Genomic DNA, 23,717 nt, shown 5'->3' with positions numbered 1-23,717 from the left:
ACGACAGCTAGACTCTAAATCAATCTGTGCAGCACTGAGATGGGACACACATATTTGTCCTATCCAACCTTTAGGAGTATGGTTTACATCTGTCAAAAACCTGAAGTTGCATTAAGATTGCCTCAGACTCTGGGATATCCATTAGCGACCTTGTTATTCCAATCTACTTTACCTGGGAGGCTTTTCTATACTTTGGTGATAGGCAGCAGTACAAAATCTGAAGATAGACAGGCCAAAGAGTAGGAAGGTAATTTTTAGTATCTGCTGTGCAGTACTCAGATTATAAATGATGAATTCTGGACACCTGGTCAAGTAGGATTTTTATTTCTTATTATTTTCAGTCTTTGTAAGGCTTGCCTCAAAAGTATAAAAAGACTTAAGTTGATAGACGTAGTACAAAATTTCAGTAGCATATAATTGAACAATGACACTGCACATTCTTTGGCATTGGCCTGTGCTCTTCCTGCTTGGGGTGACCCTTCCGAATCCTTCGCTCCACAAAGTATCACTAGAGTTATTGAAGCCCAGTCTGCAGGTTTTTCCCAACTTTGACTATCACAGGTCAGCCCTCAATTCATTCAGAAAATATGACTGGCAGGCTCTGGTCCATCACTATGGAAACAACATAGATCTGAGATCCCATAAGCCAAACTGTCCTGACATTTGAATTTCTGCATTTGATTTTGCCCTTAAATAAAATTGCTCAGAAGTAGGACATTATGCACCCATTTCAGATCCAAAGGGCTTCAGGGAATTTGCCAAAGGCGAGCAGAAATCACATCCTGAGTCTGTCCATACTGTTCAGTAGTAAAATTGCAGAATCTTCCTTCTTGATATTCCAATATAAATATTACTCGGATTAAAAAAAATTGATTTTCATAATCTTTAGGAAATAAGAGATATCAACCAAGGTGAACTGTCATCATTCCTCATCTGATCCATTTAAGAGGGAAACATGGGAGCTTGTGTCACTTTTCTGCTTCCGAACCCCAAGTCCAATATCTATTTCTCCAGTGTCTCTCTTACATTTTTGGATGCAGCTGTAACACACAAACAATAATAGCCATGGTTACTGAAACCCCCACCCACCAGGGCTGCCCTGAAGGCCACTAATCTTAGGGTGGCAGGATTACACACATGGGTACGAATTTGTTTGCCTGGGTTGCAGTGGTTTGTATTATTCTGTGATGTTGAATCATTTCTCTACTCTCCCCTGCATCAGGTTTTCCACGTGCTGCGGAGGAATGAAGCCTGGCTCAGCTGCATGAACACCGGTGAGCAGCAACCCCCCTTTCCCAAATCCATTCCCTGTCAAAAGGGACCCCCACCACGCAGAGGAGACTTTCTGCCACTGAGCCTCACAACCTCCAGAAAGACCCCAGCCCCTTGTGTGATTCACTATAATATGAGGCCCCATACAGGGAGATGGGGGCTGTATAAGGTGTGTTGACTCTCTATAAGAAGCACCTTACCCTGTGCCCAGGAGGAAGAGATCCCTCACCCCCCATCTATCCTGGAATGACACCCCCCACCAAGTGCTGTATAGGCAGATTTCACCTCTCACCCTAGCAAGCTCCTTGTTTGATATTCCTGGAGAGTGGCCTCCAAAGGAAGACCCCCTACCCCAGAGTGCCCTAGGCATTATTTTCGGTAGTTCTGTGGCCTGTGTTATACAGTTGGGGCAGACCAGATGATCACAATGGTCCATTCTTGCCTTGAAATCGATCAGTCTCCTAATGCCAACTATCCAGGGACTGCAGCAGGATTACAGGCATCGTATGGGGCTGGAATAGCAGGCCTGGTAATTCTGTAGCAGATCCTTAGGCCATTCCCTGCAAAGGGGTTGGCATGTGTGCCTATTGCTAACCTGTACAGAGAAAGCGACATGTGAGTGGCAGTGCTTGTGCTGTCAGAGGCTGATGCTTTCAGGGAGCTGACAAGGCTACCTTGTGCTAAGGGCAGCTGGTGGCAAGGGGCCACACAGCCCTGGATACCCCCAGGGAGCATCACAGTTGCACATTCCAAATGCTGCATTTAATGTAGCCATTGCAAAGTGGGCTATGCAAGGGCAAGATGCTCAGACAAATGGGCTTGTCCAGTGTGGCTGCATTAGCTTGGTGCAGCCATTAGCGGGATACCATATTCTATACATAAGTATAGATGGGATATAGTCACATCATCCATGATACGGTGAAATATTTCTCTGTGTGTATGGTGAGACGTGGGAGGAAGAATGCTCCCGCGCTGGAAGTCAGGAGACCTTGTTTCTATTCCAGAGCTCAGCCACAGATGTTGAGTGCGACAGCAGACGCCTCATTTAAGGGTGAGTTTTCAGGAAGATTTTCCTCCTGTTGCAGGCACAAGTTTAAACACACTTTTGTGCTCCCAGTATTGAGCTGCAGACCCAAATTGGAGTATTCCGGATCTCTAAGTATTCGAGTACAGGCACAAATCTGAGGTTTAGATAGTTCATGTGGGCATATTTTAAAGATATTTAGGGACCTACAGATGCTGATAGGCACCTAACAGGATTTTCAAAGACACTTAGACACCTATCTGCAACTTTAGGCACCAATATACCCTTACAAATCTAGCCTCATTTTGTACGAATAAAAATATAACTGCAAATAGCAGCTGCAAAAAGGGAAGACAGGTGTCAACTAGGCTGGAAAAAAATATATACCCCTTAATCTCTTGTGGCTGTTTCGCAGTGTTGTCAACTCTCATGATTTTATCACAGGTCTTGTGATAATTCATGTTTTTCTTTAAACCCCAGCTGCTGGAGTGAATGTATGAGATTCCCATCTTTTATTTAAAAAAAAAAAAAAAAAAAAAGTTTCTAGCCTGTGACACTTTGGACAACTCAAGTTTCTTTGTGCATCAGTTCCCCATCTGTAAAATGAAGATGAAAGTACTTCCCTATCTCACCGGAGCATCGTCCGGTTAAAGACAGACTGTGTGGCTCTCAAGTATTGCAGTGCTGCAGCCTGACAAATATTTAAGACAGATGGATAGCCCTCCTGGTAGCATGGAAAGCTCACCCTGTTGTACCAGTAAAGCTCAGAAACCAGAAAGCCTTAAAAAGAAACCTCCCCTCCCTTCCCCCCCCCCTTTTTTTTTTCAGATAATGAGAATTTTTAAAGTTAATCTCATTTTCTCAAATCTAAGTACTTTTTATATTTTTTAATATTTGGGGTTGGCACTATTTTGGTCTGCCTTCTAGACAAAGGTTCTGTGGATCTAAATTCATTGCTGTTTTAAAGTGCTTTGAAATCCTTAGAATGAAATCAACATTGCAATGCCAAGTGTTACATATTTCCAGCAATATTTTGACTGTTGATTCTTTTATACATTTTTTTTTAAATTAAACCTTCACTTTCAATTGCCAGCCAGTACCCAAGTGCAAAGAAATAAAGGAATAAAGGTTAAGACTTCAAGAAGCAACTTAGAGGCTTGCTGACATTGCTTTGAATCTGTTCATTTGGCAAGTGAAGGATACGCCTCTTGGCATGCCCTGAAATTTAAAGCCATTTGACAACAGTAACTCAACCATGACTTTGTACTGCAGGTCATGATATGAGCCATTCTGCATCAGGCTCCAATCGTCTCCCCTGCCCTCCCACCGCTAACATACCAGTAAGCAAGAGCGTAGTTGGCAATCATGATGAGAAGAGCAGCCGCGTAGTGCCAGAAGAAGCACATGGTGACAAACATGATGTTGTCATGGTCATTCTCATCCCAGGCTGGGCCTCCCCGAGGTGGGAACAGCACAAACCCAATCTGGTTAGAATAAAATTATTTGTTACCTTTGAGGGGGAAGGGAGAAAAAAAGTGGATGCCTGACCCTCCAACCTCTAACATCGCTTTACTTCACCTTCATTATTATAATGCTTCACTCACTAATGGCATGGCGTGACCCCCACTCATGCACAAGGCTGGACTTGTGGTTCAGGCTCAGATTCGAGCTCAGAAGACCTGAGTTCAAGTCCTATCTTTGCCATAAATTTGCTATGTGGCCTTGGGCAACTCATTTAAAATATTTGTTCATTTCCCCATGGGCAAAATGGGAATGATAATACTCCCTGATTTCTGAGGAGCACTGTGAAGATAAGTTAAGGTCCCCAAGGTGCTCAGATACTATGGTGAAGTTCACCAAAGAAAAGCGTGTATAGCAATAAACACCACACTGGGAAGCAGAAGGCTCTGGGCTCACTATCAAATCACCATCCTTATCAATTAACCAGCTTACTAGAACTGCTTGGCAAACTTTTGTTTTACATTTGATTCTGTTAGAAAGGAGGTTCCCTATCCTGAATCAAAATGAAGGGAGCAGTTACACATGAAGAAAGAGAACATGACCAATTATCTTGTGTTCTATTTAGTTCTAAAGATACATATTCAACCCTTTGGTACTCTTGATGCTGAACCATCCTTAGGGGAGTTTCCATAACATGCATCTGAAATTCATTAGCAGACCACACGGCAGTTACTTAATCCACATACAGTTCTAGAACGGCTGTTTCTTCCCACTAAACTGAAGGGAATATTGTGGGGAATATTTTCATGCAAAAAACATGAAAGAACAATATCTATAGTACATGGCTAGGAGATAGGTGACCAGACAGCAAATGTGAAAAATTGGGACAGAGGGTGGAGAGTAATAGGAGCCTATATAAGAAAAAGACCCCAAAATCGGGACTGTCCTTATAAAATCGGGACATCTGGTCACGCTACTAGGAGAGCATGGCAAAAAGTCTTGATCACAGCAAGTAATTTCTCTCTCTCTTTTTTTATTTAAAAAGAACAAGTGAACAAAGAAAATCAGTTATTTCATGATCAATGGTCATAGTAAAGGACCTGAGACTAGTAGGTTTCCAGGACAATTGTTCATAGATGGGTTTTGAAGCATTTACCAAGTAAACCCGGAAAGATAATCCTTTAATGACAACTGATTTGTATGTACAGCGATGTACATCCCTCCCCCACACCACGTTTCCCCACCCCCAATGCCTAGTCCTAGAACAAAGCTGAAGGTGTTGAACCAGAACTGACCTGCCAGAACCAGGTTCCCTGCAGAATGGTAAGGCTAGCCCTGAAGAGCTCCAAGACAATGTTATCACGGAAGAAGACTTCCAGTAGGATGCTGAAGGCTCCACCAAACACGGCGATGAGCAGCAGGGAGTGGATGTGCATATCTAGCATGGGGCGGTGAAGGACGTGATAATAAAAGAGAAAACCTGTCGAAATTCATATCAAATCCAGAGCAGCATTGTTAGTAAGGAATGTATAGATTTTGCATTGCAGTTTTCATACAATAAATAAATCAGTCTCAAAGTGCTTGGCAAAAGGAGGCCAGTACCATTCCATTATCTCCATTTTACAGATGGGGAAACTGAAGCACATGGAAGTGAAGCAATTTGCCCATGGTCACCCAGGAGAGCAGAGGCAGACTGGAAATAGAACCCAGATCTTCCAGGTCCCCATCCTGTGATAGTCTTGCTGGTGATGTGTGAGCCAGTCCTAACAGGTTTCAGCTGCAGATCTCTGCAGCAAAGCCCACTTTCCCCCCACTCCCACTGCACACATGCATGAGCACACGTGAGTTTATGGCACTGGCAGGTAAAAAAGAAATCTTAACATATTAACTGAGCCAAGCTGTCATGGAACCCCATCAGGCCAATTTTCCCAATTATAGCCTGTATGTCAAGGCAACAAGAAGTTGGCTCAAAGCCTTTGAGCACAGCGTACAGACGGCTGAAGCACCAATCCCTGTTTGAAGATGCTAGGTCAACTCCCATCACTACCAGCAGTCCCTCCTCTCACTACTGAGTTTTTGCTATCTACTGTACTTTATTAGTTTAACGTTCACTATTTCCTCCAGGAGCTTGCAAATGGAGATTAGCATGGACAGTGTCTTTTTTTAAATCCTAAGACTTTGCAAATGATCATTTCAGTGTCTGAGTAGTTCCACGTCAAAAATCATTGCTATCTATCCCCCTGCGGCCCCACCCCCAAAATCTCTGTTCTGCATTCTTTAAAGTCATGGGAATAGGAGGAGGAAAAGAATCTCGAGATGTTCCTAGATACAGTGGATTCACTACCAACAGGAACTCCATTCGCATGTGGCCATTGGCTTGCCCTGTTCAAGTCAAGTGAAGCCTCAAATCCTGGCTCTGTACGTCCAAGATGATCAGCACAGAGAATGATATTCACGATGTGTTTATCTGAAGCCAGTGCATTGGCCACTTGGATTTGACAGGCGAGATGAAAGCAGGCAAGACCAACGCTGCCTACAGTGGAATTAATTGCTCTCTGGGGGTACACATGACACAAGGACAAAGCTCTTTAGATGTGAGGCAAGAGTAGAATCTACCAGATATTTACGGTAACAGGAACTTCAGCCTGCTGCTTCATACCACAAAGCCATTGTCATCTGAGGAATCCATGCCAGCCTATGGCAAGTATTGTATAGTTTTAAAGCTTGTTAGTAATCATGAGGCAAGTTGCTCTTGAAATAATGGCAGGATCTTTAGCTTTATCTGTGTCAGTTACATTATACTCCCTTATCTCAACAGATAGAGCTCACCTTCCTGATGTTTATTGCTGGTCATCAGACAGGCCCTCGCTCTCGTGACAGTGCAAGAAGTGACTGGCCCACTCCCTGTTGTGATAATAGCGTGACACATCCTGATCCCAGCTCTATAGCCACTTAACAGTTTCAGTCTTCAACTCTATCTACTTCCATCTGACGTGAATTCAGCTAGGAAACCTGAAATCTCTTGTGGTCTTCAAACCTCCTCATAGTCAGAGACACAAAGAAATTCCCTTTCACTGCAGAAAAAAGTTCTGGTACAATAAAGCCAGATTGAGGCCTCCTCCGATTTAGATGAGGTGGCTGCTTTTTACCTCTCATTAGAGGTGGACTTTAAGTAACACCCCATGCCCCAACGCGCCCCAATTTTGCTGAGGTTCAGAACTTGGCAAGATCCAGTGTCTCTCGGCAACTCATCATTAATCCTTCTTTCATGATACTTCCTGTGTTTTGCATCTATGATATCCCCAAACTTTCTTCCTGAACCCAGCTGCTTCCAACAACATCTTGAGATGTTTCCAGCTATTTCAGAATCCAGTTAACAGAGTTTGTTCCAGTGATTTTTTGTGTAGTTTCTCCAGTCTCTTAACTGTTTTTTCCCTCAGCACATTAGCAGGTTTTACAATCTAGCTATCATCCTAGTGGTAGACTTTCAAAGCTGTCTAGTACACCCATATCCCCAACTCCCATTAGTTTCAGTAGGTATCCGTCAAAATTCTCTGAGCAGCTTTGAGAATCTCAGCCCTAGCCATTTGCCACCAGGCTACTAACCTTCAACAAACACAGCCACAGACAGCATGAGGCGATCCAATCCCAGGGGCAACTTGAGCGAGGAGTAAGTGAGCATATCCACCACACCTGAGAGTCCATAGAACAGGTACATGGTCGTGTGCTGCCAGTTCATCAACTTCACCCAGCTGCGTTCCTCACCACTGTAGAGATACAAGTGGGGGCCATCGGGTACAAACTGCTCAGCCAGCATCCCTGGACAGAGACAAATAGATGGTTACATGTCCTTTTTTTTAAAAGGAGGAAATTAAAAACAGAGGGAAATCCAAAACCAAGAAAAGGAAATACTTTTTCTCACAATGAGTGATTAGACCGTGGAACTCATTGCCAGAGGAAATCACTAAGAACAAGAATGTAACAAGATTAAAAAAGGAAATGGATATTTATATGGATATCCAGTTATCATAATTAGTGGCAATAAAATTTTTGGAAGGAAGATTTAAGTTTGTGCTTTACAGCTTAAATTAATCTCTCTTAGAGACCAAGGCGAGACATATCTTGGGGTCATATTATTCCACATCTGCCTACTGCAGAGCTCTTGCACTATTCTCTAGCACATCTGGTTCTGGCTATTGTTAGAGACAGGACACTGGACAAGATGGACTCATAGTCTGATCCAGTCTGGCAATGTCTATGAGGAACAGATTTGAAGACAGAACATTCTCCAGGCTGGAGAGAATGAAAAAGCCCTGGTAGAGTTTGTCTTTGTTTGCCAGAAGCTGGGAGTGGGCAAGAGGAGAGGGATCACTTGATGATTACCTGTTCTTGGGCACCTGGCATTGGCCACTGTCAGAAGACAGGATACCGGGCTAGATGGACCTTTGTTGTGACCCAGCATGGCTGTGCTTATGTTCTTATGCTTCATGTCACCCATTGGAGACCCTTGGTGGTGTGCAGTTCATTGGACCATGTTTATAATATTGTACATGTAGGATAATTTTTACCCTTACTTTAGATGAAATTAAGGGGCTGTAGGATGGGTGAAAAGGTCAGAGTTTCTACAGTAAGACAATAATTGTAGGATAGTGAATAGTCTTGGGTGGTTGGTGATGCTCAGTGTTCTAATCCTTACCTATCAGGGCAAAGATGATTTTGGCTGCTCCTTCAATGACATCCAAGTGTTGGTAACAGTGGTTTCTACGGGACTTTTTATTCACCTTCTCGTTGAAGTATCTCATGGGGTATTTCACAGACCACCATAGGCCAAAGAGCAGGAAGAAGCTGCCTGGGAGAGCATGACCTTTGAAATTTGCCATCACGGTCTACCTGCTGGTGCTAAAAGGCAAGAAAATAAAAACATTGAGAGAAGGGCTTTTACAATCTCCCTAACAATGCAAATAAGCCTTGCCCATGGGGCATGACCACAGCTAGCTCAGGAAGAGAGATCTGTGAAGAGAACAAAAACCAAAGTTTTTTCACATTTATTTCAAGATCATTTTACAACCCATATATTTGCTTTTCACATTGTCATTTTAAGAGGCAGTGGCATGGCAGATACGTTAAGCAGATTCCCCAACCAAGCACAGTCACTAAACGATAACCCCATGACTTGCGAGCAGTGCCCCTACCGAAGAAGAGAAGAGTGCCTCCCTCTGGCTCAGCTACCAGAACTAGGCTAATCTTTACAAGATACCGATCACACACTGCATATCATAGTCAGAGATGCAGAACCATTTGCAGAGGGATTTCGGGCCCTGTGACTCTGGAACCAAGAGGAAAATAATCCCCTTTGAAACTGAGTAATATCCCTTCAGAGGAAGCATTAAAAACAAAACGAAAAACAGTTAGAATGAACCTTCTATACATGTAGCATGGGCAGAGATTAGCATGAAGCTATCTAGAGGCTCCACCAGGTATATTGGACCTCTGAGCTCTGAATAATTGTGGACTGCAAAGCACTGTACAGATCCAGACAAGCTTCTGATCTTTGTGGTGCACGTGCACCTGTGCAGGTGATGGAGCAAGTGCATCACTGCAAGAGGACAAAGCATGCAAAAAGTTGAAACCAGCTATCTGGTTGGTAGTCCTGGGAATCCACAGCACATCCAAACTGCCTGGCAGGCAACAAAGTCACTCCCCACTGTATTGTGCCTTAAGGACAAGAGAAGCATTTCATCATTTCGCTGGTCTGTGTTTGAACTTGACATTAGTTCTTGAAGTCTATTTTGAAGGATGGTTGCAGGCAAGGACAAAGCTCTAGGATGGAGTGGCCAAATTAGTAGGGTACTGTGGCAGATATGCAAAAGCTTCAAAGGGGAAATGCACAGGGGTAAGGAAAGCATGACAATGCATTCATTGGCAATAAACCCTTCTGGACAACATATTCATCCAAACCCACTGCCTCTGATTCAGTTTGTGGCTTTTGCAAATAACAATACATACATATCACTGTAACTCTAGCCAATGCCATGAATGCTGGCCAAACACCTGCTTCTTGCTGAAATCTGACCCACCTTCGCTAGCCAGTATAGTGCTCCCCCTGTCGTTTGGATGGAGTGGCACAGACCTAGCGAGGAGGGTGGGAGAAGGAAGGAACATTGGGGAATGACCCACTGGGTAGGTGGCTGACAGACAAGGCTAGCCCCGTGCTGCACAAATGACCTTACACATACTCTGGAACTGGTGAGCAATTTCTGGAAAGGTTGCAAAGAAGCAGTCCACCAGCAATCTAAACAGAGATCCGAGTTCATGTCTTCAGTGTGCTCCAAGCTTTGTGTTGACTGCTGATCCAATTCCAGGTCCATTTCAAGCTTTTGCCCTTATCTATAGATCTCTAAGTTGGCTAGAAAGATCTGGCTGTGTCAGAGAGTGTCTCTATGTAGTCACACCCCACCATGGCCACTTAGTTCAATGCAGTAGTACAGCTGCTGGAGCCTGGGCTCTGATTAACTTTCTCAGCAAAGGCCCCAAAACTGTTGAAGTTGCTGACACCAGAGAGCAAGCTGAGCCTGAATCTTTCATCCTTCAAGGTACATTGCAAGACTCATCGGTTTCCTTGCGTCTTCTAATATACAAGCTGCAGATTGACCGCAATGATTTACTACTGGAAATAAACCACCTAGGACTTCTGTTAATTAAATTATCTAAACTGACGGGACAAACTGGGTCTTTACATGGAAGGAAGGAACAGATGTTACACAATGGTAGACAGATGTGACAATGATGGAGCTCTGAGAAATGCCACCTATGGTGCAAGCAGGGTATGAGATTAATCCAGTGTTCCTTTCCTCTGCCTCCATCTAGGGTGGGAGCACAACGGTGAATACTACATGGGAGTGGCTCATTTCACAAACTACCCACAGCCTGCTCTGGAGGCGTTTGGCATTGACCTCAGCATAGCAATGAGGCCATCCTGACATACCTGCTTTTATTGGCTCCCTGGAATAGATCAGTGGCCACAAAGAGACATGTAGATCTGCCAGATGCCAGTGGGAGTACAGGGCCGCAACTTTTCTGTTACAAAAGAAAGGAAGATGCTGGCTGAATGCAGCCTGAGCAGAAAGGGCCTATGGGGAAGATACAGAGATGGGTCCTTTGTATAAAAAGGCAGTGGCCACCAACTCCTCCTGCTGATGAGTGAACTTCAAAATGGTCCTGAGCCTCAGCAGACCCAAGGGAATTAACAAGGCTGGACTGATCCCTTGCAAGAATGGCCTCATGTTACTCTGAGCTTTTGGGTCTTAGTCCTTGATGAGTGGAACTAGAAAGCACAGAGGTGAAGTTACACGTTTAAACTAAACCTTCCAAAAGGTACAGATCAGAACTTATTTGGCCTGGTTACTGTATTTTAAAACTGTCACCCTGGGTCCTCCACACAACCCAGACCAGCTCACGAAGCACATCTGTGACTTATAATCCCAAACCTCTTACTCGTTTCACCCCTCCTTGTATCTCTCTTCTGTAACAGTTTCAGGGCAAAGGCATCAGCATTCCCCCTTCACTGTCTCTTGAGGCTTCCCGCTCAAAGTTTCCAGCTCCCAGCCGTCATCTCTCTGGGGCAGACACCTGAGTCTCACTGACTCCTGACAAGGGATTTTAAGACTGCACAGCTCCCTGGATTGGCACTGTGATATCCCCAACAAGCCAAACTGCCGAACTAGGCCAGCATCTGCTCTTTGCTTTCTCTCCAAATGCTATGACCAGTATATAACCCACAGTTACAGCTCCATCTAAGCAAGCACTTTTATAAGAGATTGGTTAGGAACAGAAGAAGAATGAGAGCAAAGTTGTGAATAGGAAGGTGACTGCTCTCTAAGGTAAAGGCAAGTCTGAACTTGCTGCATGAGTTGAAGACAGCGAAGAGATGCAAAGAGACACCAGCAGTCTGAGCATCTGTGGGGAGGAGAGGGCACGGAGTGGGGAGAGAGATGATTTTGACAGCAGCATTTTGGATAGACTCCAGTGGGCACAAGATGGGATGTGGAGAGTCCAGAGAAGAGGCAGTTGCAGTAGTCAAAGCAAGAGATGAACAAGAGTTGGGATTATAAAAACAGAGGGGGAAAAGAGGATTTCAGAAGACCAGATGAAGTACAGTAGGATTTAGGGATGAAGAAAAGAAAGAGGTGTAAAACAGATCCCTCAGTTTATACAGAGTGACAGGAAGGATAATACAGTTACAGATCTTGGGTGACCCTCTAATGCAAGGGTCGGCAACCTTTCAGAAGCGCTGTGCCGAGTCTTCATTTATTCACTCTAATTTAAGGTTTTGCATGCCAGTAATACATTTTAACATTTTTAGAAGGTCTCTTTCTAGAAGTCTATAATATATAACTAAGCTGTTGTTGTATGGGAAGTTAATAGGCTTTCAAAATGTTTAAGAAGCTTCATTTAAAATTAAATTAAAATGCAGAGCCCCCCGGACCGGTGGCCAGGACCTGGGCAGCGTGAGTGCCACTGAAAATCAGCTCGCATGCTGCCTTCGGCATGCGTGCCATAGGTTGCCTACCCTTGCTCTAATGTACGGTTTCAGAGTAGCAGCCGTGTTAGTCTGTATCCACAAAAAGAACAGGAGTACTTGTGGCACCTTAGAGACTAACAAATTTGTTAGTCTCTAAGGTGCCGCAAGTACTCCTGTTCTTTTTACTCTAACGTATGACCATGTTGTATGCTGTGTTACATAGCACCAGAGTTTCGACATCACAGAATGAACTTTTCACCTGTTAACACAGAAAACAGCGGGTTGAGAGTCCCAGTGTTTCACTTAGTCACGGAGCACACGCACATCTAGTTACTTAGGTGAGTCAGGGGATTGGTTTCCTAGGGGAATTGTAGCAATTAAACACAGATTGTTCCTGTTTGCCTTTTGCTAGTTTGCTTAACAAGGTGAAGAAACTGTTAGCTATTTGATGTAGCCTTGAGCATATGTCAGGAAGACCATCTGGCATAATTACTGGTCAGTTGTGCCAGCATGGTCAATTAGGCTTTTTTAATTAATAGCTGAAGCTGAAACTCAGTGCAGCAAAATGTTTCTCATCTGTTTATTAGTCTCTCTCTCTCTCTCTGAGTAAAACAGACTTACATTTAAATAGTAAGCAGCAGCCATATATCTTGCTACTTTGAATTAGTTTATTTAAATAGCAGGTGATGATGAGATGGGGCTGAACTGCAGAGCTGGATCTGACCTTACAACTTGCCATCCCCATCCCCTCAGCTCACCAACTCCGCTGAGATTTCACACAAAATACCGTCAGTATTAGGTTGGTGCTCACCAAGGCACTGACTGGAAAGTTCCCATGAACTTGGCTCCATCAGAGCTATGGTGCTATGGAGCTGGATAGTGGGGCCTAGGAGGCAGAGCAGAAACACAGACCCTCTGTGCAGAGAGCTCTAAGCACCAGCAGAGGACTCAAGGTCCTCACATTTTAGGGCCCTTCCCACTCCACTACTCAAGAGGGGCAGGGACCATCTTTTTGTTCCGTGTTTGTACAGCACTTGGCACAATGGGGTCCTGGTTCATGACTGAGGCTCCTAGGTTTTTAAAATCTTTCCTCAGAGGTCAGATTTTCTAAACCTTTTATCAGTTTTGTTGCTCTTCTCTGGACTCCCTCCAATTTGTTCACATCTTTTCTAAGGTGTGGCACCCAGAATTGGACACAGTACTCCAACTGAGGTGACCAAGAGCTTCACAGCACCCTGTCTAGATTATCTTTCTGGAAAGCTCAGCCTTTAAAGGCCCAGCCCTTAATACCACAAAACTAGTGCAAATCCCCATGTTGATGCTTCTTTCAGCTGAACTTAAATGTGTCTCCAATCAACTTAAGATAAAGCAAAATAAGGCACCCTTAAACCAAACTAAAAGCATTGACACAGAGCCTTGCAGTGGTTTAAATTATCACCTTCAGTTAAACCAGTGTCACTTGCTCATGTAGACAAGCCTTGAGCGTCACGAGCATTGTTCAGTGCTTCCTCTAGTTTTCTGACTGTTAATTGTACAGTTACTTCTTCAGCTGAAGAGGTAGAGAACTTTGCTTCCATTGCTGAGGTCCTGGGATTCATTCCTACAAAACCACGAGATAGGAGCTACTAGTAAAGATATATTACCATCCCTGCAAGTAGCTCTTATGAGAGGATATTTACTCCTAGAATGGAACTAGCCCATACAATAAAATACTATTTTCTAGCATATTTGACAGCAATATTGTGGCCAGCTGTTACAAGTAACGAAAGCCTCTGCCTCACTCCATGGCCGAAAGGGAGAGATTATTGGCAAATGAGCACATTTGCCTTCTGTGTTTAAATGAGCCAGAGAATCCTTTACCAGCAGTATTGGTACAATCCAGTAGTTTTATGTAATAGACACTTTATTTCCTTGAAGACACACCAACCACCTACCCAAATTGCTATAAAGAGGCCACATTCATATACACTATGGAGATGGCTGAAAAGCTAAGATTTCTGGGTGAATAGCTGACCACACAATAAGCCTGTATAAGAGCTCTAGCAGCTGTACTATTAAAAAGACATTTAAATGGCAATTGAAGATGTGCCCCATAAAATAGGAGCTGCCAGAATATTCATCATAATTAATAGATGCACAGACTCATCAGATCACAGTAAATTAAAGTCACACCCTTTGCCCTGTTGGACACACTGTGCACAACCTGTTCCACAATCAAAATGCATTTGTAGGAGTAGGAAATTATTTTCAATGTATTTTTAAGCACACCAAAAGAGGACTAATGTTTCCCCATGTGACTGACTCACCCTGAGACTAATAGAATGATCATGTGCCCTGACCCATCCTGCACAGCACAGAACTGCTTGCAATGTTTGTGTGCCAATGTCAAGAGAGACTCAGGTGACCACAAAAGAGCAATAGGCTGTCTCAAGCATTTCTGTGCAGAGCCTTTGCTCTGATTACTCTGGAGCAGAGAATAGGGCACAGTAACCTGTCTGGAATATGTAACCACTGGGAATACAAATATGCCTGAATACACTTGTCTCTGCTGGTTCCTTGTCCCTTTTCTCATCATTCACCGTTTGCCTATTGTCTAAATCCCAGTGCTTCATAGTATGAGTTGTTTGTTTGTAAAGTCCCAAGCACAGAGCCCCAATCCTTATCTGGGGTCCTTGGCACTACCACATTAGACATAAGCGAAAAGAGTCCAATGACTTCAGATAGAGTTGTGGGTGCTCAGTATCTTCTGAGAAACAGGCCCAAGGCATCTCAACCTGGGCACCCACAATTAGAGGCTGCTTTTTCAGAAATTGCCTTGCCCTTACCTGACTTCCTGCTTACTCCATTACTCAAGTTTACCTGCTTGTTCCATAGCATACTTGATTCTCCACTCACTTTAATTACTGTGCTTTGCACTATTGCCTGTTTATTACAGTATCACGCTATTAGTCGTCTTAATCATTGACCTGGGGCTTCTATTCTGATCACTTTCACAGCTCAGTTTGTTTCTTGGTCTGTTGCCAGTTCTCTGTTCTCCCAAGAATTAGCAGTGTCTGGACATAGCCAGCTGCTGCTCACCCCTGCTTCCGAATGCACGTCTTCTGGTGGAGTCTTTTCCTACTCCCTGCACCTCCCAGTCCTCCAGCCACCCTCCCTCTCTCTTATTCCCACCACCAGTTCCACGTAGGGTGACCAGATATCATGATTTTATAGAGGCTGTCCCGATTTTTGGGTCTCTCTCTTATATAGGCTCCTATTAGCTCCTCACCCCCCTCCCGATTTTTCACATTTGCCCTAGTTCCATATTTTCTGCCCTTCCCTATCTCCCATCTCACTGCCCTGCTACTCAGTCCTACATTTCCCAGGCCCCACCCCCTCCCCACCACCAAAGCCAATTGCCCAATTCTGCCCATCTCCTTTACCTCCCCTCTCCTGCCACCTTGATCCCTCTGGCCCCCTCCACCTTCCATTTCACTCCACATTCCAGTCACTTTGGAACACTCCTCTCATCTCAAGATGGATCACCCAGGCAAACATGTCATCTTTTGTCTCCCCCACCCTTCTCCTGCCATTTAGTGAAATGCAGACCCTTCTCCCACCCAGCACTACTTCTGCTGCTGCTATCATGCAGCAGCTTCAGCTTTCCCCAGGGTCATTAGGCTTCTCTTCTGCTTCTTCCACTTCATCAGAACTGCCTCAGAGGACCTCTTCATGGCCAAGTTTGGAGCCTCTGGAGCTTTCCAAGGGTCTCAACTGCTTTACTGGACCAATGCACTTATCCTCCCTGAATCTGTTTCTTTTACCCTGTCAATAACACTTCATCTTGCACAATCTGTCTGGTTCCTGGCGGTGTACAGTGAAAGTCCAAAGTCTAGTATGCCATTGTAGCAAACTGCTCAGAGACACCCATTCTGCACCCTCCCACTTCACTCAGATTACGCAAATCATGCATGTAGGTTCACACACTGACCATGCACTACATAAGAACTACACTGGTGGTGATGATACCATGTGGGGTTTGAGCACAGTGCCTATGGCTCTTGCGTGTGTACCCGGTGTTAGAAGGATCATTGTAACAGTCTTAAGGGGACTGGTGGGCTCTTAATTCAAGTGAATTACAGAGAGTCTTCTAATCTCAACATGAATTTAGCTCTCTCACACATTTCACTAGCAAAAGCTGCAGGAAAGTCTCAGACAGGATTTGTGTCAGTCCTACCACTCTTGATGCAAGTGCGTCTCTTGCAACAAACATCCAGTTTGATTCAGCTTCTAAAGTAAAGCCAGCCAAATCTAGGTGTTAATGGACTATTTCACCTCCTGCTCCCCTGAATGTGTATAGCAATACTGCGCTGTTCACATCTGTTCCAACACACAGTAATTAGACTTGTTACTGAAGGATCCAGCCATGTAATTGGACAAATGAGCCAGTTCACTTATCTGGTCAGATTCGGTGGGGTCCTCAAGGTTTCTTTTTATATTTACATCTTGTTCAGTCTTTATAGAATTGATTCAGGGGGGCATTACACTACTCACTCCTGGTTCTAGTTCTGGAATACATCTGGAGTGTTTAACTAAAGAGCCTTTGATCTATTAGGAGGATTCAAAGCTCAACAAAGTATCCCATTCTCTCACAATTTCATTCCCCTCAGGCAAGGGCTTTATTAGAGGAGAGGGTATGATTTCCAAAAGTCTCTCAATTCTTTACCTGCAAGCTTGTTCAAAGGTGGGTGGGAAAGATCAGAAATAAAAAGGAAAGTTTGGATTGCTGTAGGTGCATCGTTTGAAGCCATGCAGATGGCAGAGACCTCTATTGCTGGTGATTAATTGTTAGCAGCTTAAACAGAAAAAGAACTAAATCCCTTTTATATGAGAGCTGCTTGCCCTTTTTCTGCCCCCAGCACTGAGTACACTTTTATTATTTACATGCTGGAAAAATTTGAGTGCAATTGCATGAAAGGGTTGCGTGTGATGATAGGGAGCAGGGCTCAACAGCCGTGGGGGTTCACTTCGCATTTTTGTCTTATATTTCTAAGAGCTCATGGTTCATGGTTTCAGCCAGCCAGCTGCAAAGGTCAGGAAGAGATTCCCTCTCCCCCTTGTATTCTGGGATTTAAAACAAAAAAACCCTCCTTTCTCTGAAGCATTAGGAATAGCAACAGCTGGAGAAGAGAAAGGTGGCACCAGGCATTCTCCCTCTCAGGTGATTGGCTGGTTTGTTCTTGCTTATGTGCTTGGGGTCTAACTGATCACCATACGTGGGGTTGAGAAGGAATTTTTCCCCAATCGAGACTGGCAGTGAGCTTTTAAACAAAAAAAAATCCACCTTCTTCTGCAGCATGTGGGTGTAGGTCACTTGCCAGGATCATCTGGGTACATCTCACTTAATGACGTTGGGCACTAGTGCGCCTCGGCCCCTCCTACTCTCTGCCTGTTGCACGTAATAGTTCAGGCTTTTGTGGGCTGTAATACTTCGGCCTAGTTTCAGTGGTTGAGTTTAATGTGCAGGTGCTGGGTGGTGTTGGTGGCCTGTGATGTACAGGAGGCCTAGATGAGCTGGTGGTGCCTTTTGGCCTTAAATTCTATGATGAGTCAGACATTCTATAGGAATAATGGTCAATAACCTGCGCCAGTTGTAGGGGTTATTTTTTGTTCATGTGTTTATGAACAACTCACTGGCTGACTAGTCAACTGGAAAAGAGTAGTGTCACTTTCTCCCAAGCTCCATTCATACACCAAGTTGCACCTGCGGGAGAGGTAACAGATACCACACACCACAGAGCTTGGTAACGGGATCATCCTACTGATTTTTTGCACGCTTTGAGCTACAGTGAAATAATTAATGCTGACATGGACATTCTCATCAGTCCTCAGAGCTAATAACGCATTGGGATGGGTGGAAGCATTTCACACTCCTTGAGGCTGTTGTTCCAGGCTGTCTGCAGGCTCTGGAAGACATTACTGTCTGGGTTACTCCTAGATGGCATTTGAAAAGTTAGATGAAAGCTAACATTCTTGAGCAAAGATAGCAGCTTCCAGAAAAAAGGACCTAGCTCACAAACCAGCTCTATTTGGCCTCTGCTTTATAAGAGACAGCTACACATAGTGGGCTCACTCGGTTCATTTTTTGCACGCTCCTAGTGGCCAGTGCAGTATTTGTCCTTACTTTCAGCCCCTGACGAATACTGCTTCTCTTCCCACAGCCATCAGGGAGTGGCAACACTAGGTCAGCTGAGGTAGAAGAAGCCTTCCTTCCCCATGTGGTTTCTATACTCCAAATGATCTCACCTAGTGTCTGGTTTCTTTTTGCGAGAGTATAGTGCAACCTCATAGGCTGGGATGCGCTCAGTGTTTCCCCCAGGAATTGAAATTAGTGGGAGTGTTTAAAAACACAGGGGAGGAGTGAGGACTGATGAGGTGAGAGACTATTAGGGTTTAGGTGGGCTGTATGGCACCATAGCAAAAACTGAAAAATGGTTCACAACCATTTTATTAGATTGAAGTCATGTTTTTAAAACCATCACAGAAATTAAAGTTGTATACACAAGCCTACTATGAAGCACTATATCTACATTTGTCTTAGTTTCTTGTTGTAATTTTGCACAACTCTGTTAATTAACTTCTTGAATGCAGTTCATTCATTTTTGATGGCTTCTCATGGGTCCGGTACTTCCAGTCCTTCATGATACAGTCATGATCACGCAGAAGGCAACTTCTTTCAGAACCCTAAATTCTATTCAATGAGGAAAAAGAACACAACTGTAGCTGTTGTGACTGGGAGTAGAAAGAGATGAATTCCTACTTCTTTCATCTCAGAAAAAAATAGCACAAATATTGGGTTGAACCATTAGTGATGATAAAGAAGTTGAAATTAAATCTTCATTTGTTCATTGCATGATATTCCATTCTGTGTTTAAATTCTCTATTCTGTCCTGATCACGTGGCAGCCCCTTGCAGGTAGGGCCACACTCCACTCAACTGTTGGAGTTTTATAAGACAGGCATCTGTAAAAGCTACGTAGAGGTTGATAGAATCCAGAAGTTGGTGTTGTAGAGATATAAGAATCAAGTCTGTGTACTTTATTTTTCCAGCTGACTTAAACACTTCTTATACTGACTCCTTAAATGAAGAGGACAAGTGCCGTAATTAGCCAACTTCTGAATTGAAGTCTTTGCTTCTTTCAGTATGTTTTCAATGGATCTCTCTGATTGGACAGAGATCTACTACTATTGTAGCAGATGCCTGGATGGCATTGTTTAATAACCCAAGTCATTTCAACAGTTGACTTGCAAGAGAGAAAATGGCGACAGTCTTCTCTGAACTTAGTAGCAAAAGTAGTCCACCAGCCTCACTACTTAGATGCATCCCATCTTGGTAGATACTTTCCAAAGCCAATAACAACGGTTGCAGTAATTTTAAGACAACAGCCAAGGATTGCTCATGAGAAAGTCCAACCTGGGAAAACCCATTGGCTACTTTGAACTTCAGTCCCAGTGTATCTTCTATATTTTTCCAAGACATTCAGTCCTTTTGGACTCTTCTTCTTCCAGAGTATAATACATACATTAAAAGGCATAGCTTCTGAAATGTCTTTTGAAGATTCTGTAGCCTGTACCACTGCTATTTGGAGTAGATGGCCTCTACAGTTTGTATAGGAGAGTTTAGAGTTACACTTTGCTCTGAGCAGTTTGTACTTCACCCCACTCTCTGCCATCCAAACTCCTTGCTTCTGAGTGCAATTCATTTGGAATGAAAGAAGTGCCAGGGCTCAGGCATGGTTTTTACCTTCATAACTGATCTGGCAAGAACCGCCAAGCCTAGAGGTACCAGGGCTGAGCTCTGGCAAAAATTAAGCAGCGAGGGTGACCTCCTCAATCAGGGCAGGCTAAGTACAGTTCTGCTGCCCTTCACTCATACAATAAGGATAACATTTCATGACCCCCCTACATTCAATACTAAAGTGATTTGTAACCCAACACCAGCCAAAATTGATCACTTCGGCAGCACAGCTCTGTCTGCTGGACACCTAGGCAGAGTAGGTGTGTTCATGTAAATACAGTCTGGTCCTGAAGCCTTCCCATCTCCCCTGGAACATCACTAGCTATCAGGGGAAAGCTCATTCAGACCTTGCTTACAAATGATTATTTGAAATTATAAGGCTGGCCAACATTGCCGAAATCAATGTGCCAACGTTGTCAGAATAAACAATAGCTGTGTGAAGAAGCTAGTCTTTGTTCATACTTTTCAAACCTATTGTACTTTTTCCAGGTACAAATATTTTATCATACACTGTATCTGTTTTTAAAAGTGTGTATTAATGTTTCAATTTCAATTCAAATTCACAACCAATGACTAAATTTGCAACACTGCTTGTAACTAGTTGACCACTGGGGGCGGGGGGGAGTGTTACACCACTACTGGGGTTGTGTGTGTAGGGAAATCCCTGGATGCTCTAGAGGGGAGGGTGGAAAGGTGCTTCCAACGGAGAAAGGTGTTTCCCCAATATGTGGGGGAGAAGACAGAGGCAAATGGTGAGAATATCTCCCCCAAACTCTTATAAAGAGAACAAAAAGATGATAAAAGGAACCAACAAGAGATGTGTGGAGAAAACTGCTCACACAAACTTAAGTTGTTCCTAAACGTATTTCCTTCTCTTGTCCCATTCACCCATTACCTATCTTCAAATCCTCCTTGCGCAACATCAAATTTAGATTGCAGACAAATAGGGCATCATCCTGACAAAGTCTCACATGCACCTATAATCATAAGCACTTCAACCTCTCTCCTTGGGAATCTATTTGCTTGTTTGTTAGTGATCTCTATTCAGGCTAAAATTCCCCTTTGCAGAATTTCATGCTATTAAATCACAGGGTTTCTTATATCCCTTTCCTCCAGCTGCACCCAGGGAGAATTGTGATGGTTTTGAACAGTTATGTTATTACTTTAACAAATTAGGCTGATGAAAAATCTGCAAGACTGGTGAAGCAACTTTCCTTCATTCTACAGTTGCTTCTGAAAATTTCAAGTCTTCGGTTACAAAAAGACCTAATGAATCAAAATTTAATTATATAATTGGCACCTAAAATGCCTGAAAGTCACTTTTTTTGGTGGGGGGGAAGGGGTTGCACTCATGCAGCCTGCTCATAGATGCTACCCTAGAAATTTATGCTGTTAGCAATTTTCTTCCATAAGCATTTGAGATCAGTGCATAGTTAGGGTTGTACTCTGTATCAGACATTGTACCTTGTGCTAGAAATGAGATCTGTTATCAATTTTAATAGATGACAGGGATGACTTTTTTCTTTCCCTTATTGTTCTTGTTAGAATTTAGTCTGTCACTAGTATCAAGTTTTGATAAGAGTTATTTCTGGACTCTGATCTTGCTGCTGTTCTTTGCTCCAGAAGTATTTGTTTATTTTTCCACTCACCATAAAAAAATAAAGCACATTTCTGGACAAGCTACAGAGAGCATGCCTGAGGGCTAATGAATTTCAGACCAGCAGCTCAACAATATATGGATCTCATATAGATCTTCTTCTAGGTTTTAGAAGAAAGGGCTCTGTCTCATTAGTTTGGTTGAAGTCAGAGTGGAAGAATCAAAATTAAAGAAAGAGACTCATAAAGCTACATTAGCTCAGTGACAGAGCAAGATCCTCTGCAAGTCCAAGGACCAAGTGGCCAAGGACAGAAAGTGTCATTTTACTTGTAATATCATTGAGAATTGGTTTTTTCCTCTCCTGCTTCCAAAGCTTTCAATTGCCATTTGCCTGATGTACCTTAGTGCAGTCGACTAACACCGTTAAGAGGTTTCCTTCTTGTAAGTAATTCAAGCCCCTCCTGGCTGCTAGGCTCCAGGATCTTTAACCACTAGGCTCCCTGGTCAGTTTGTTACCGCTACATACACGGTGTGGTCACCTTTCCACCTCCCCAGGTTGGCGAGGCAAAAGCAAACCAAACACTCCCCAGCCCAGGGACCCCTTCGTGACAACGTTATGTAGAGAAGAAAGGAAGTGCAAGGCTCACGCACACAGGCAGTCACCATCAGAGCAACCACACCTCAGGGCTCTGCCTTATCGTGCTTGCACTTTTATTTGCTGCTTTCTGAAACCCAAGGAGGAGGATGGAGGGGGCTTGTACTGGAGACTGGGGCGGATCCAAGGGGAGGGAAGTGGAAACCCCCTGCCCTCCAGAGGGAAAGCTATGGCTTTATGGGGGGAAGAGCAGGGCGGTGGCATAAGACTCACCTTAGCAAAGCCTTCCCACATCACCGCGATACACAGCCTCCTGCTCACGGAACTGTAGCCCGGAGCTTCTACCCACCCCAGGCTGCTTAGAGAACTGAGCGCAGCTCTCATGAGTAAGTGAACAAGAGAGAGGGGCTCGGCTCCGCTCCTCTAAGATGGAGAAAATTCCCAGCCCAGGGGACCCCCTTTCTTCATTCTGCAGCCCCCGGTAGCCTGATCCGGGGAGTGGTCTCTAAACACGAAGCATAAAACCTGCAAGAACCTAGCGCTTCCCTTCTTAGTCCGCCCACCCGCAGAAGAACTTTACCTGCTGACCACTTACTGCTGCTCCTTCCAGCCCCAAGCGCACCTGTCGCTCTCTGGATACAGGTGAGCGGCTGACACAGAGCAAACAACCACAGGGGAGGGAGGGCTCCGCCCCATTCTGCCTAGCCCAAACCTCTGGGGAGATAAAAAAAGAAACACCTTCTAATCAATGGCTGCCCCCGCTTTTAATTACTGCTATGGTTGGAGTCTCCCTGGAGTCTTTCTGGTTAATTTCACATTCTGGGAGAATTTTCCTTTACCCCCAATGTCCTAATATTTGCACTTCTAACATTCCCCCCTGTGTATTTCCTCTTCCTGTGCTGCTGATTTGCGCTTTGTTTTCTATGCCTGGATGCAGCCTGGCCAGTCCTTGGTCACAAGTTTTGTGTGATGGTCATATAGTTTCTGTCACATTCCTTTTATTTAAAATAAAATACAGAAGAGATGGTGGAAATAAACCCTGGCTTTATTACTTTATAAAGCACTGCAAAGATCCCAGTGTTCAGTGATTCTGAGCTCCAAGGCATCCCATTGGAAGGAGAGTGGGAGGTCCTGAACTTCTGAAACTTCAGCCATGTATTTTAAATCATTAATATCCTGGACATTCTAATTTTCTATCTAATTTTCTTCCAAGGCTTTGTTACTTTTCAGTTATCACATGAGTCTGTGGTTTTGTGACACACGTTTTTCAAATAAAAAATGGCATTTTTTCTAAACAAATAAGGGTGAAATCCTGAGGCAGTTGGATTCAATGAGAGTTTTCCTATTAACTTCAATGAGACCAGGATTTCACCCTAAATCTCTATTTTCTTTTCTTATAATTCAAATGACTGAATTGCCAGGCTCCCACATTGGTTACCTTGAGGTCCTTAGTTTTGAGAACTGGATCAGA

At 43.9% G+C, this 23,717-nt stretch overlaps 1 protein-coding gene across 1 annotated transcript; it reads right to left on the bottom strand.

The window, feature by feature from the left end:
- Positions 1 to 346: 346 nt before the first annotated feature.
- LOC116837735 (transmembrane protein 45B-like) lies at positions 347 to 22,912 on the bottom strand. Its single transcript, XM_075073472.1, has 6 exons — positions 22,822 to 22,912; positions 8,454 to 8,650; positions 7,364 to 7,576; positions 5,053 to 5,237; positions 3,635 to 3,780; positions 347 to 1,040 (listed from the first exon to the last, which is right to left on the bottom strand). The coding sequence occupies exons 2-6, from the start codon at positions 8,635 to 8,637 to the stop codon at positions 923 to 925; spliced, it is 846 nt and encodes a 281-aa protein (XP_074929573.1). The 5' UTR covers positions 8,638 to 8,650; positions 22,822 to 22,912; the 3' UTR covers positions 347 to 922.
- Positions 22,913 to 23,717: the final 805 nt, after the last annotated feature.

The sequence above is a fragment of the Chelonoidis abingdonii genome, chromosome 18 (assembly GCF_003597395.2).
Source record: "Chelonoidis abingdonii isolate Lonesome George chromosome 18, CheloAbing_2.0, whole genome shotgun sequence".
Taxonomy (NCBI): domain Eukaryota; kingdom Metazoa; phylum Chordata; order Testudines; family Testudinidae; genus Chelonoidis; species Chelonoidis abingdonii.
Note: the sequence above shows the minus strand (reverse complement) of the source record. Positions and strands in the feature narration are given on the sequence as shown.

Excerpts from the sequence above, each read along its gene's own strand:
- LOC116837735 (XM_075073472.1), bottom strand. The coding sequence starts at position 8,637 with ATGGCAAATTTCAAAGGTCATGCTCTCCCAGGCAGCTTCTTCCTGCTC. Across the intron at positions 7,577-8,453 it reads AATCATCTTTGCCCTGATAG|GGATGCTGGCTGAGCAGTTT; the intron begins GTAAGGATTAGA and ends GTCTCTGTCCAG. Across the intron at positions 3,781-5,052 it reads AGGGAACCTGGTTCTGGCAG|ATTGGGTTTGTGCTGTTCCC; the intron begins GTCAGTTCTGGT and ends TATTCTAACCAG.